Here is a 13,158-nt window from a genome sequence, read left to right as displayed (position 1 = left end):
TCGTAAATAAAACAATAATTTCTGACAAAGATTTATTATAAATATATTTTACAAATTCAACAAAATATTATACGTTATGTAATCATTTGTTAAAAGCATTGCAACCATTATCATTGAAATATTAATTTGCGATAAAATAAATGGTTACTTAGATGTTAATTAAAATGTTTCAACGCTTTCAACAAATAAAACAAAACGGACAGTTCGTAATGTGCAATAACATTAAAACAGCCTTGCTATTTGAAATAAACATTTTATAATACATTACTGACAATTGATTTTATCAAAACCACAAGAAACGATCCTCCACATTATTCTATTTATCTATCCCAAAAAAAAACAAAGCTATTTTTATTGTATGTTGACCGTTATTTCCTCAGTATATAAGTTCTAAGAATTAGAATATGCGTGCACGAACGTGCCCGCGTAGACTACGTGCGTGTAACGGAAACTGCGTACGCGCTAGCTTAATTGCTTTAAAATACAAGTGATTGCCTCTTGTGGTTTAGATAAAATCTTTACTTAATAAGCTTAAAACTGAATAACATAGTCTTCACTTTACCATTCTTAATACCAGATGTTCTATAGACATAAACGTATATAACTTTTTGATGTGTCCCAAAACTGCAAGTGTAATAGCAAAAATACTTTTGAAAAATGCATTGGTGATAATACATACTCAGTTCGAATGAGACTAGGGATCGGTTTTACTGTTCATTATTAAGTGTCAGATAACCTGTCTGCTAGATAAAGTGACAATGTATGAAAACAATGTATGTATGTACCTATGTTCTCTAGTCTCCGCCTACCCGTATGGTAAGAAGGCGTGTTTTTTTTCTATGTTCGTATGAAAACAACTGTCACCATTACATTTGATAAGCTATCTAATAGACAGATCTATAAAGAAGTAGTGAAACCGGGGCTAAATCATTTTGTATCTCTATCTGATTCTACATAGCGTCGAAAGCGGCAATTTAATCCGGCGGTGGATTATTGTTATTTTTGAACATGTTAGGTGTTTTAATCTTTCTAACGATATTCCTGTATGTATTTTTTTACAAAACAGAATTTGGGCGACTAATTTCTATAATTTATATTCGAGCTTTTTATTAATCTTTGCTTATATTACAAGCTTAAATGAAAAATACAGGGCAAGTATAATAAGTAAATATTTTTGATAAGTATAAAAACCATGTGTTTTTGGTAATAATTTATAAAAATATTGGGTGTTCTTTAAGCCAGAATAAAGAGAACAGAACGAGTTATTGAAGGCATGCAAAGTCCCCGACCCGCACTTAGCCAGCGTGGTTGACTAAAGGCCTATCCTCTCCCTCATTCCGGGAGGAGACCCTTACCCAGCGGTGAGACATTAATGGGTCGAATTTATAATTATTATAATAAAATACAAAAGACGAAATTAGCTTGCAATGAGTAAAATACTCTGTAAAGCAGTGATATTGGGAATACCTTCATACAGTTATTTATATTAGTAATTCAATAAAAATCTGCAAGTTAAATATCTTTGGAATGTCGTCACAAATTAACATGAGATTTGACAGAGGATGGATATATTACTATTTATTATATTATTATTCGTTAACTGGTTTTTAACCTCCAGATAAGTGTCAGTTAAAATATCTAGAAAAAATGGCTAAAATACTTACAATATGTTTATTTAAACACAACGTATAATATGTATTCAAAGTTAAGCAATTAATTCTTCAGATAGTTTAACCGCCATTTACCCGAAAGCGTTTAAACCGGTCTTATACCTTCTATATTATAAAATCCTAACTACATTTCGATACATAAATAACGCAACCGTAATTCTAATTTACATAAGGCCTTACATAACATAAAATACATTATGTAAATTAACCCGTACAAATATTTAAATGATTAACATTTTTACACTAAAAATAGCTGTGTCGAAAATGATAATTATTTAAAACGAGCGACTCGACTGTTGCTATAATACTTTAGAATAAATAATTGAGAAGATCTGACTACAAGAATTATTTTATTGACCTTGAATTTAATAGATTTTTAATTAATAATTTCATTGATAAAAACGACCCTAAAAATAATTTCTGTACTAGCAAATCATAGTGAAATCGATTCAGTTTTCAGGTTCATACTCATCATTTTTTGACAACAATTTGACCGGTATTTGTTTATTTTGATACAAATTTTAATTCAATATAAAAATATGAAAATATGGAATATAAATTTTGTCATTTAGTATAATGCTTGTAGTCGATCCTCAAATGAAAAATAAAAAAACAGGTTATACAAACACAGATACATAATAATCACAGGTTTCAGTTATTCAGTGCAAAATAATTATTAAAATTACATTAAAATAGTGTTATTTTAAATTGAATAATGTGTCTTAAACAACGAAAACTTTTGACGTGTAATACGAAAGGTTAAAAGGCAAAATAGTTTATTAGGCCTAAGGTTTTATTATTTAATTATTTATTGCACATCCTTCGAATTAGACATCAAAATATTTTCTGTGTAAGTACATAAGTATAATGAAATTATTTTGTGATCCATATTCATACCTTACTCATAGAGGGTCTATTAATAAAACGCATATTTCCGATTTTAATTGCATAAGTTTGTGATCTTATCCTATGCCTGAGTTATGTCCAGTGTTTTATGAATTATATTCTACCATGACATAAATTTGAACGCTCAGAGGAGCTCGTGGCTTAGTTAACAACAGCCGCGCCGATAGATCTCTGAGGTTAAGCAACGCTTGCCGAGGTTGATCTGTGGATGGGTGACCATCTTATACATATCGAGTTCTTCCATGTTTCGGAAGGCATTATATCGTCCTGTTAGGATACTGTCTTAGTCTCAGACCATTGTAAAACGGACTGTTTGTTTTCGACTAACAAGCTCTCTCATAGACTGATCTTAAAACTTGAGCTAGGTTTAAATTTTAAATATGGACTAAATTCCATTAAAAGCGGGTAGTCTTAACCCAGGTCTAAAATTGTAGCTATACGCAGTGACATTTTAATCAAAGAACACAACTACGTAGCTATAGCTATAAAAGTTATTTAATGTTTCGAACGGGTTAAAATATCCCACTTCTATGAAAAGTTATTTTATTTTTCCTAATAGAGTAAATCTAAATCGTAACACGTATGTCACATAAATAAGATAACTGTCAAATCTAATTATAAAATTAACTAAATGGCCTTTTTATATGAGGCAACTTAAATATAAAATTATACTACCAACTGCAACGCAACGGAAACTTGAATTAAACGACTTATCTTATTGAACGCAATTTGTTTTAACAGTTTGAAACCCGTTAGCGACTTTTAGATTACGTAGCCATACTTTTATAATTCTGTCGTTCACCAAAACGTATATTTTGTATTGAGACAATCTCGGAAAGCTTTTGAATTCATATGACTTTTTGGCTTAATTAAATATGTTTTTAATTTTGAGCTTCAGATGCTTTACATTCCTTAAAGTCATGCACTATGTGTTACAATGAACGTACAGAATTATAGAAACAACCACTAAATATAACGCAAATAGAACGTTATGACATATTGTATTGCTAATTCAAAAAAGTGTGGACAAAAATATGACTGAACAAATTGTTTTAATGTCTATCAATTCCTTTTACATTAAGCATTTTACAGTTTTTTTACATTATATTATAATATGTATTTACTTATATTACAATACAATTATTAGTAAGTAGTTGGTTATAGGGATTATTATTTAGATTCTACCTATCTATCTTATAGTCTTCCTTTTTGGAAGCAAAAGTAATTTTTATTGAAGACTTTTTTACCTTGATTCTACAAATTATGAGGAACAATTTAGATACCTTCCATAAATGACTATGCAATTAAAGTGGAAATTTAATGAAACTGATTTTAATTACTTTGAAAATGAAATATTTTGGCTGAATCGATATAATTGAGGGTATAGATTTTTACTTTACTAAACGTATGAGAATCTACGCAATTAATATGTATAGGCAAATACAGTATCTAATCTTTTTTTTACCAAATATATTGAAGTTGTATTTTGAGTTCCGATTCCTCTTACGTACTCTACTATTAAGATGATAGTTTTGACAAATGATCTATAATTTTATAAAGTTTCCATTTTGTTTTATCATTTCTAAAATTTCAAAAATCAGGCAATATAGGCCAAGACTCTCTCAAATTCGTTGCGTACCTAACACAATCTAAACAAAGGTAGATAGATTTATAGGCAACACTGTTTGGTGTTACCCTAGAGGGTAGAACCTTTTAAGTGTTACCCTAATAGGGTAATAGTATATTCAGTGGGTGTTATTGGGGTATTTATCTGAAGGTTCTTATTATCCATACAATGAAGATGATGGCTACTATGGAAGCTATTATGATGAGTATGAACATTTTCTTGCGGTACCTTCTTTGATGTTCGGCCGCTTTCGCTAGTTCGTCGACTCCGGCTTCCACGTTCGCGCTGACTGATTCAATGTGACTTTCAACGGTATCTGTAAAGAATAATATGAGGTTTAAAATAATCGTATATAAGGAGAAATGATAATTAAGTTTGTTGCTTTATTGGTACTATTGCACTGAGTGTCATAGATTTGGCCTTTTTCTTGAAGCTGATTTTAAATGGATAGAAATAGGTGTGGATCAAGATTACATTATTTACCCCCAGTTTCCAAGGTACATTTAGCGGTAGTTTATCTATTCAATAGCGTTAAAACTCATATAAAAACGTTATTGAATAGATAAACTACCGCTAAATGTACTCAGAAACCGGGGGTTAGTCATCAATATTGTAAGTTAACTTAACTTACAATCTAAAGGGTAACTTTATTTAAATACATACATTAATCAATGGTTTTGAGTATCACATTCATGAGGGCTATTTTTATTTCCATACGACTTACGAGAGCAATCACTACACATGTTACTAAGACTAGGATCATAATAAAGCAATACTTTAATGAGACTTACCAACGGATTGCGCCTGTTGGTTGACCATTTCAGCGAGTTCTTGTATGATCTGGTTGACGTCGAGAACGTCTGCTTCTATCTTGTTGATGTACGCCTCCTTCTCCAGCATCATGCTTGTCTCGAATTGGACGAGACGCGCCTGCAAATTGAGAACAATAATATGTGTTTCTAAACACCAGCACACTTTATTTTTTACAATTCTTATTTCTTTCAACGGTTATCGATGGGGGGAAAATTAATAACATCACTTTTTGTTGCAAGTATAAGAAACTCATTTATTTATTTATTTTAAACTTTATTTTCTACCAGTCTACCTTGGGGTGATGCAGAGATTAAATTAAGTAGGTGTTTAAAAAAGGAAGGAACATAAGTTGAGACAAAGGGTCATATATCTAGCTGCTAAAAACTTTGACCAATTAGCTGTATAAGTAAAGTTTTCTTACCTGTGCTTGTTGATTAGCTATAAGCGTTGCCTCTTCATCATCAGCAATAGCTTGTTGTTCAAGCGCCGCAGGGTCGTTCCTCACGCGTGGAGGCCTCGGCATATGTGCTGCCATCTTTTCTGATACTTGCTGTAACATACAAACAAATAAAATCAGAAACACTGAAGAACAATATGAGGACCTCTTTAACGTCCAGGTAATAAATAACGACTTTGTGAAGTGAGAACTTATCGAAAAAAGCTATCTTCATTTTAGAAATTAACTGCTAAATTACACTACCCACTCGACACTTGTTCATTCGATTTACTTGGTTTCCAGTATGGTATGCTTTTTATTTTTATTGAGAACTCGTTATGTAGGGGACCACTAGCATGAGTTGGAAAACTTCCAGCTTGTTGGAAAGATTTTAGTGGAAAAAAATAATGGTTTTCAGACCGATCCATTACTTCCAAATTTTAAAACAGTATACTCACTTTCTGAACTGAAGAGTATTTGGCAAGTGCATCTCTGAAGGCTTGCGTAAGTCGTTCCACCTGCAACTTCTGTGGTTTGTCCCCTCGCCTGACCACTACGCCCAGACGTTGGATATCCCGTGCTGTGGCCGACACGGAGCCGTTTACCGTCTGTTGTGTGTTATGGCTGGAAGTATTACAGATCAATTTTATATAACAAAGCTTAAGTAAATGGTGTAGTCAGACCCTCGCAAACACACAAATATTTAGGATTAATTAGGGAATAGAAAACCAATACGTAAAACCTGTAAAGTATCGTAGGGTTTTGGTATAAAAAGTTACATACGTTTTTAGCAAGATTGTGCCCAATGTTCTTGGAAATATCAATGTTCTTCAAATAAAAGAATAGACACCATACCATCAGATCTGTAATGATCTCCAGACAGAAAAACTCGTAAATACCATGTTTACGCAATGGTGGCACTGAGACTGAGACTTCTGTTTAAAACACTACTCACATCTTATCCCTCAACTGCACACTATCATTAGGTCCTCCAATCTGCTTCATCATCTTCTCCAGCGTCCGGAGACCACTATTAATAGTGTTGACATTGTCCGCGATCCCTTCACTCAAGTTATATAGCTCTGTGGGACTGAAGTCTGCGAACCCAACATTTGGCACCGCAGCAGTCGCTCCATAGTCTCTGCTGGAACCACTGATTGGTTCTTTCTCAGACATGGTTGGATCTGGAAATAGAAAAAGCAATTTAAATTTTATTATTCTTACAGCTGAGTGGTTTAATTTGGCACCTTTCAAGCAATTGGTCGACGGTTCGAACCAGAGGCAACACACTGACGACCTTTCGAAGTTATGTGTGTATTAGAAATAATAATAATCACTTGCTCTAACAGTAAAGGAAAACATGCAAAGTCCCCAACTCGCACTTGGCCAGTGAAGTGAACTCAAGGCCTGACCCCTTCCTCATTTGAGAGGATACCTAACCCTGCAATTGGACAGTAATGAATTAAAAAAAATACAGGGAAACGTGTCGTCAGAAGGACTCATTAGAGGCCGCTGCCGATAAACCGATATCGGAGGTTTCTGGCTTAGCCATAAGGCACTGAATCTTGTAAAGAAACGTAAATCTAAATCAAGGTGTTTGGAGAACTTAAGAAAAAAAAACTGACCCAACTTAGAAACTGGAACTAAACCAGTGATTAAAATTCTCAACAAGGTATTTAGTCAGTGTGTGACTTGTGTATATAATTTCAATGGTCTTATTTCAATCATACATAGCTCATTTTCAGGTAGTTACTTGTAAAGTGAGTGCTTAATTACTTTAAGGATTATGGCTGCCTCCCCCCACACCCACACTATTACTAATATGTATTCTAATTAGTTTAACAAGTAGGAAGTCAGTTAAGTTCACGAAACATAACGAGAACGTAGTCGTCAAAAGAAACTTGTTACGTAAAAATTCATACATTTTTTTACATACAAATTAAGGTCAAATATTCATATTAAAGATTCTGTTAATATGACGTTATTGATCTTGTATGACGTACCTACATGTTCATGGCCACTATAGTTGGTATATAAAATACAAATGAAAATGTAATTATAATGTCTAAAAAGTATTTGAATCCTCCAGGGCCTCCTTTTAGTCAGAAAGGGGTAAATTTATTAGAATTATATGCAAATACATTTGTCACAAACTTTTTTTTAGTCTGGCTACACTTAAGGAGCTTAAGCAGACTATTAATTGGTAACACAAGTAAATAAAGTACAGGATGTATGTTACCAATTTGCTGGATTCAAATATGTACTGTGGAAGGTCAACAAATTTATTATTAGGCCAAAATTGATTAGATAAAATAATTCATCATTCTGTTTTGATGATAACAAAAGATTTTCCTATTGTTTTGGTTGCTTATCTATATTGTTATTTACCACAAAAATGTCTGTGTATAAATACTAGAGGAGTTATACTGTGTTAATTGAGCTATTTCCTTGTTCTCCATCATGACTAATGACTCAAGTGCCTACACAGTTTATGACTAATAATCAACAACATGTGTCTTGAACACATTGAATGGTCTTTGCAAATATCTTAATTTCCACATTAGTCATGTTTAAGTGTAAAAGATTAGCTAAGTACATAATTATATGTATTATCAAATTAAAATGATTCCTCTTTAAGTAAATATTAGTTATATTACCTATTAATGTAAGTAGATTTTGACCCTATGGAACCATCCTATGGGTTAGCATGAAATGGCCATGGGTGGACTTTAGTGTATGTGTTTGGGGGAGACCTTTGTTCAACAATTGGAGGACATGCATAACAAAAATAAATTGCTTAATATTTTTACCTTGTATAATTTATAATAGGAAAATAGCATTAAGTTAGCCTTAGTTATGTAAAAATAAACTGTAACTAGGTAACTATTTTGTTAAATTCTGAGAAGCTACTACAATCAATCCTCTTTAAGAGTAAGAATTCTCTCTCTGACTTAAGTGTCAAGTTAATTTATGTGTGAAAAACCTAGATTCAGCATATTATCATGAAATAAGAATAAATAAAGTATTTTATATGATCAGATAACTACAGGAATCAAAACATGTTTGTTTCTAGATTAAGCAAAGTTATTAAAGGTGAAGGCTAACATGCTGTTTAAAGTTAAGATTGCAAATATTTTTTTATAGAATGAAGATAAATTTATTTGATTAGCTATGTCCTCAGCTTATAGCCTTCTTTAAGTAAAAGATAAGGGAATTTATTTATAATATGTTGTATTTTTCAAATAAATATAGTTAAATTGTGTTTTTATTTTATATTGCAGAATCTAGGCACCTACTAACAAATTTAAAAGGATATTGTTATCAGTTGTTAAGGAAAAATTCAATAAAGGTTAGGTATAGGTTGCTCCATTAAACCTATAATACAATTCGTTTTATAGGTTTTCATTTAACAACAAATTAAAATGTATGAAGCCATGTTTCACAGATGTGTTAAAATATTAATTAATTCATAACCAAATAAAGACCATGCATGTCTGTAAAGTTATCTTATTTGTAAAATCAATTTGGACGATAACTTGCATTATATGATTAGTTACTTCCTACACTATGCAATAAAAAAATAAGTGCACCAACTTTTTTTTTACCAAAAACGTCACTTTTTATAACACTTGCAACCAGTCAACTACAGTTGATAACTCGATACATGTAACAAATATTTATTGTTTACCACTTACTACGACACAGGAAGAACGCAAATAGATACTTGTTGTGATTCACAAAGATTTTTATCCACAATAATTGACTACAACTGTCACCACCAATTTGTACAATTATTACGTAGTTATAGCGATACGCGCGGCGACCGAGTGACACAAAATTGCGCAACACTATCAATAAAACAGGTTTACTAATATAACTTTACCTTAATGTAGATTAGGCTACTTATTACAGGTTTTTAGAAGAAATTTCTTTTGTTCAGTCCAATCGACGGTCGATGAACTGTCAATGTCAGCTAACTGTCAAATGCGCAGCGCAATCGCATGATACTGCAACAAAAAAGGGAACTCGGATATTGTAAAAAATGTATATCAGTATTTTGCAAATTATAAAACTAATTTAAAAATTGAGGAAATAATCTCAGAAGCATTTGCTTTTGTATATTTTTTTCCCTTTTCCGTTTTACTTTGGCAGCAATAGATGGCGTAAAATTTTTTGGTTATGTTCTTCTAGCAGTAAATAGATGGCACTACAAGGCTTTTTAACCGAAGCTTGGTCTGTTATTCAATATTCAAGCAGTAAAAAACTAAAGTGATAAGAATAATATGTAACTTTAATGTAATTAAATTAAATTTTACTTGTGTAACTACAAAACTATATCGGACATATAAATTTAATCCTAATAAAACATTAATTTCTCCCGCTTACCAACGCATGCGCAGGAATTCATATTTATGCGAAGAACGTAGCCTAGAAAGAATTTTTCTCACAAAAGCGTGTTAGGGTCAGGATCCATAAACCACATCGCACCTGTGCCGGTCAATGTATGCGATTAAAAAAAATAAACTACTTGGAAAAATAGAATAATGGCCGGGATTCACAATGCGTAGGGCGCGAATTCTGAATATTAATGACACAATATTATTATAATATTGAAAGAATAGCGGATTAGACTGCAGGTTAATATTGTACTTTCACAATTCACTTTACGTTATAGTGTACTCAATAATAGTTTCAAAAGTTACCTCAAAATGCGTTGGGAGTATCAGGGACCTAATCTCAATACTTAGGTAAGTAAGTAAGAATAAGTTCACCTATAATTATTACTTATTACAAACTTATTATTACGAGTGATAACAATAGCAACATATAGGTACAACTTGGGATGTACATTTCTGTTCCTCACGGACTTTTCCATTTGTCCCTAGTTACTATCCACATCAAATGACGCATCAAATGCATGTAAACTAAATTAAACTAGCAATATTTAAGTTTATGCGGAAATGAATCATAGTTTATTTTTATCACCAATCAGTGAATTAAGACCTAACGTAAACTACCTGTATTAAAATTAAATCTCTTATTTATGTAGGTAAATCGCAATCAATGATTAAACAGCAGTTATGAAAAGCAAGCTCAAATAACTAACTGAATGCGTGACTAAGATTTCATTTATGCATTTAATTAATACGTGCAGACGTTTGATATTTATTACAAACGTGTACTATTTTGATATGAAGACAGGGGTATTAAAATATTCTGCTTATTTACGATACAGAGTTCTCGTATAATGAGCACAACTGCAAACGTCTTTGAGTTACACAAATAAAAATGTTTGATATAAATGCACTGCGTCGTTGTGTTTATTTGTAGCTGTTAATGCTAAAAGCGTGCAATTAGAGACTTAACTAAAACTCTTCCTTAAAAAAAACTAAGCAATAAGCTTATTTGAGTAATTATTTAAATCCGCAGCCACTTTGGAAACGAATTTATGTCGAAAAATTTAGATCTTCTAACTCATCCTGCGAAATTTTAAATAATCACAGAACACCTTGATCTAGGTAGGTATTACGTAGGTAGTTTTAGCGTGATGTTTTATCCACTTATTTTCAATTAAAGCAAAAATATTTTTTTATTTGAAGCAGTATATTCTGCGATTCTTCGCCTTAGAGTCAGTTATTCAAACAGTCAAAGCTAAAGTTCACGTTAATAGGTGCACTTTTTACGTTAATTTTACGTGTGTAATTTTCTTGTTCATAAGACGTGCACATAAGCACTTAATAATCCGACTAATAAGCGGAAAATCGTTTACAACTTTTTAACGACACATTTTTTTTGTTAAAGATGTTAAATGGTTTCAAATTGCTTTCGTGTTAAGTCAATCGCACATTACATGCAAGAAAATACAAATAGAAGTTTCTACTTTTAATTTAAAGGACGTCATTTACATACATAGTTTTAAAACATCGCTTTGCTTTGCAAAGAAGTTATGTGATCATGACATTTTTTGAACATTGAGAATTATTGTTACAGTAGCGCAAGTTTCTACAGTCGGTACAGACGAGTATAGTGTTTGTCATTTAAAATCTATTGCTAAGATAGTTCTTAATTAGGGTTGCCATCCGTCCGAGTTTCCCCGGATTTGTCCTAGTTTAGAGGGCATCCGGGGAGCGTCCGGGGAAGGTTTCATTTGTAGATCGGGTTTTAAAAAATCAATAAATAAAGAAAGTTGCTCTTCTTGTTGACATGTCCGGCTTTCGGACGTTAAAATCCGGGGTTTTCACGCGTCTTGTCCGGTTTTCCAAATTTTAGAGATGGCAACCCTATTCTTAAGGAGCACGGTAGAGACGCTGACCAGATGTGAGTGTAAAATTTCTCGATAGCTAGACGATAATTAGCTACGAGCTACATGTATTTATTTACTTTGAAAACAATTTAGAATTAATAATACCATTCGAATATTCGATTTTATTTGTCATAGGCATTGAGTTATTTTAAAAATATGATATTTCATTGTTTTTAAAAAAAATTGGTTATTCTGTTATTTTTAGTTAACGTCTTAACTTATTGCATCCAATGCACTCCCGACTTTACTCACTTAACATAGCTAGGCGAGAATCTCGGAATCTGCGCAGAAACGGTCGGTTCCTGCCGCCAATAGACTGAATGCACAATAATTACCTTAAATCGTTACGGCTAACATAGTTTCAACTGCACCTGGCATACATGCTTGGTTTACTTTGAAAACAACGTCCTGAGTGATAATAAATGACTGCCTCCGTGGCGCAGTGGTTTAGGTCGCCACGTCGATACCACTGCAACGGGAGGTCGTGGGTTCGATTCCCACACGGGGCAATTATTTGTGCGATCCACAAATAATTGTTTCGGGTCTGGTTGTGCTTTGTGTCCGTTGTTTGTATGTTTGTAAAAGTCCCCGCGACACAAGAGCAATTCTTAGTGCGGGAGTTGTCTTTTAAAAAAAGAAAGAAAGAAAGAAAAGAAATCTATACTACTTACTAATAATTTATAGCAGAAGAGTTTGTCTGTCTATTTATTTGTATGCGCTCATCTCTGGAATTACTAGTTCGGAAAGTGTTCAACAATTCATTTGTTGAAAGCCTTTATAACATTACATTATGTCTAATAGGATTGCAGCTGAAAACTAAAGCGCTATTGCTAAAAAATGAATGCATGCCGCTAGATGGTCGGCGATGGCAGGTTGATCTTGATGCTTTTACAATTGACCAGATCAATGAACGACCAGAGAACAAGACTTGACAAGACATACGTAAGGTAGCTTTTGTCCAGCCGTGGAACAAGGGCTAAAGCTTGGCAAAAAATCATTTTGCTTGCCGTAATAAGGTAGGTATAGCCCAATTTTCGGTATGCGATGTTTGATTGTGATAAATTCCAAATTTCACAACTCAAAGGCAAAACATTAAACAATGCATTTAATGCACTCTATACTGAACCACTCAAATATGTTTGCTTTGGTTCCAATCAGGTAGCCATCAACCATGTTTATTTACGGGAATCGAATCTACTGCCCAAAGTACTGTTCAAAAAATATACAAACGAAAGCACTTTGTACTGATTCGCTCATTTGTATTTTTAACTCTTTGTAGTAGGGAAATCTTTCAATTTATTTTAAACCTTATGTTTGCTTCATTAAGGTTGGTTTTTCAGGTGGTCGTGCAACTTTCTTCATCAAATCAATGCAGCTAATTGTAATGCTGATGTATTTTAGG

At 32.7% G+C, this 13,158-nt stretch overlaps 1 protein-coding gene across 3 annotated transcripts; it reads right to left on the bottom strand.

The window, feature by feature from the left end:
• Nucleotides 1-24: 24 nt before the first annotated feature.
• Nucleotides 25-9,463, bottom strand: Syx13 (syntaxin 13). 3 transcript variants are annotated; one of them, XM_076128553.1, is made up of 6 exons: nucleotides 9,336-9,463; nucleotides 6,408-6,636; nucleotides 5,911-6,076; nucleotides 5,438-5,566; nucleotides 4,995-5,133; nucleotides 25-4,519 (listed from the first exon to the last, which is right to left on the bottom strand). In XM_076128553.1, exons 2-6 carry the CDS (start codon nucleotides 6,626-6,628, stop codon nucleotides 4,344-4,346), a joined length of 831 nt encoding a protein of 276 aa, XP_075984668.1. In that variant the 5' UTR covers nucleotides 6,629-6,636; nucleotides 9,336-9,463; the 3' UTR covers nucleotides 25-4,343. The 3 variants fall into 3 exon arrangements, with proteins under 3 accessions (XP_075984668.1, XP_075984669.1, XP_075984670.1); XM_076128554.1 differs by lacking the exon at nucleotides 9,336-9,463 and adding an exon at nucleotides 9,148-9,297; XM_076128555.1 differs by lacking the exon at nucleotides 9,336-9,463 and adding an exon at nucleotides 9,047-9,294.
• Between the last annotated feature and the right edge of the window lie 3,695 nt (nucleotides 9,464-13,158).

The sequence above is a fragment of the Anticarsia gemmatalis genome, chromosome 21 (assembly GCF_050436995.1).
Source record: "Anticarsia gemmatalis isolate Benzon Research Colony breed Stoneville strain chromosome 21, ilAntGemm2 primary, whole genome shotgun sequence".
Taxonomy (NCBI): Eukaryota; Metazoa; Arthropoda; class Insecta; order Lepidoptera; family Erebidae; genus Anticarsia; species Anticarsia gemmatalis.
This window is presented reverse-complemented; position numbering and strand designations above follow the sequence as displayed.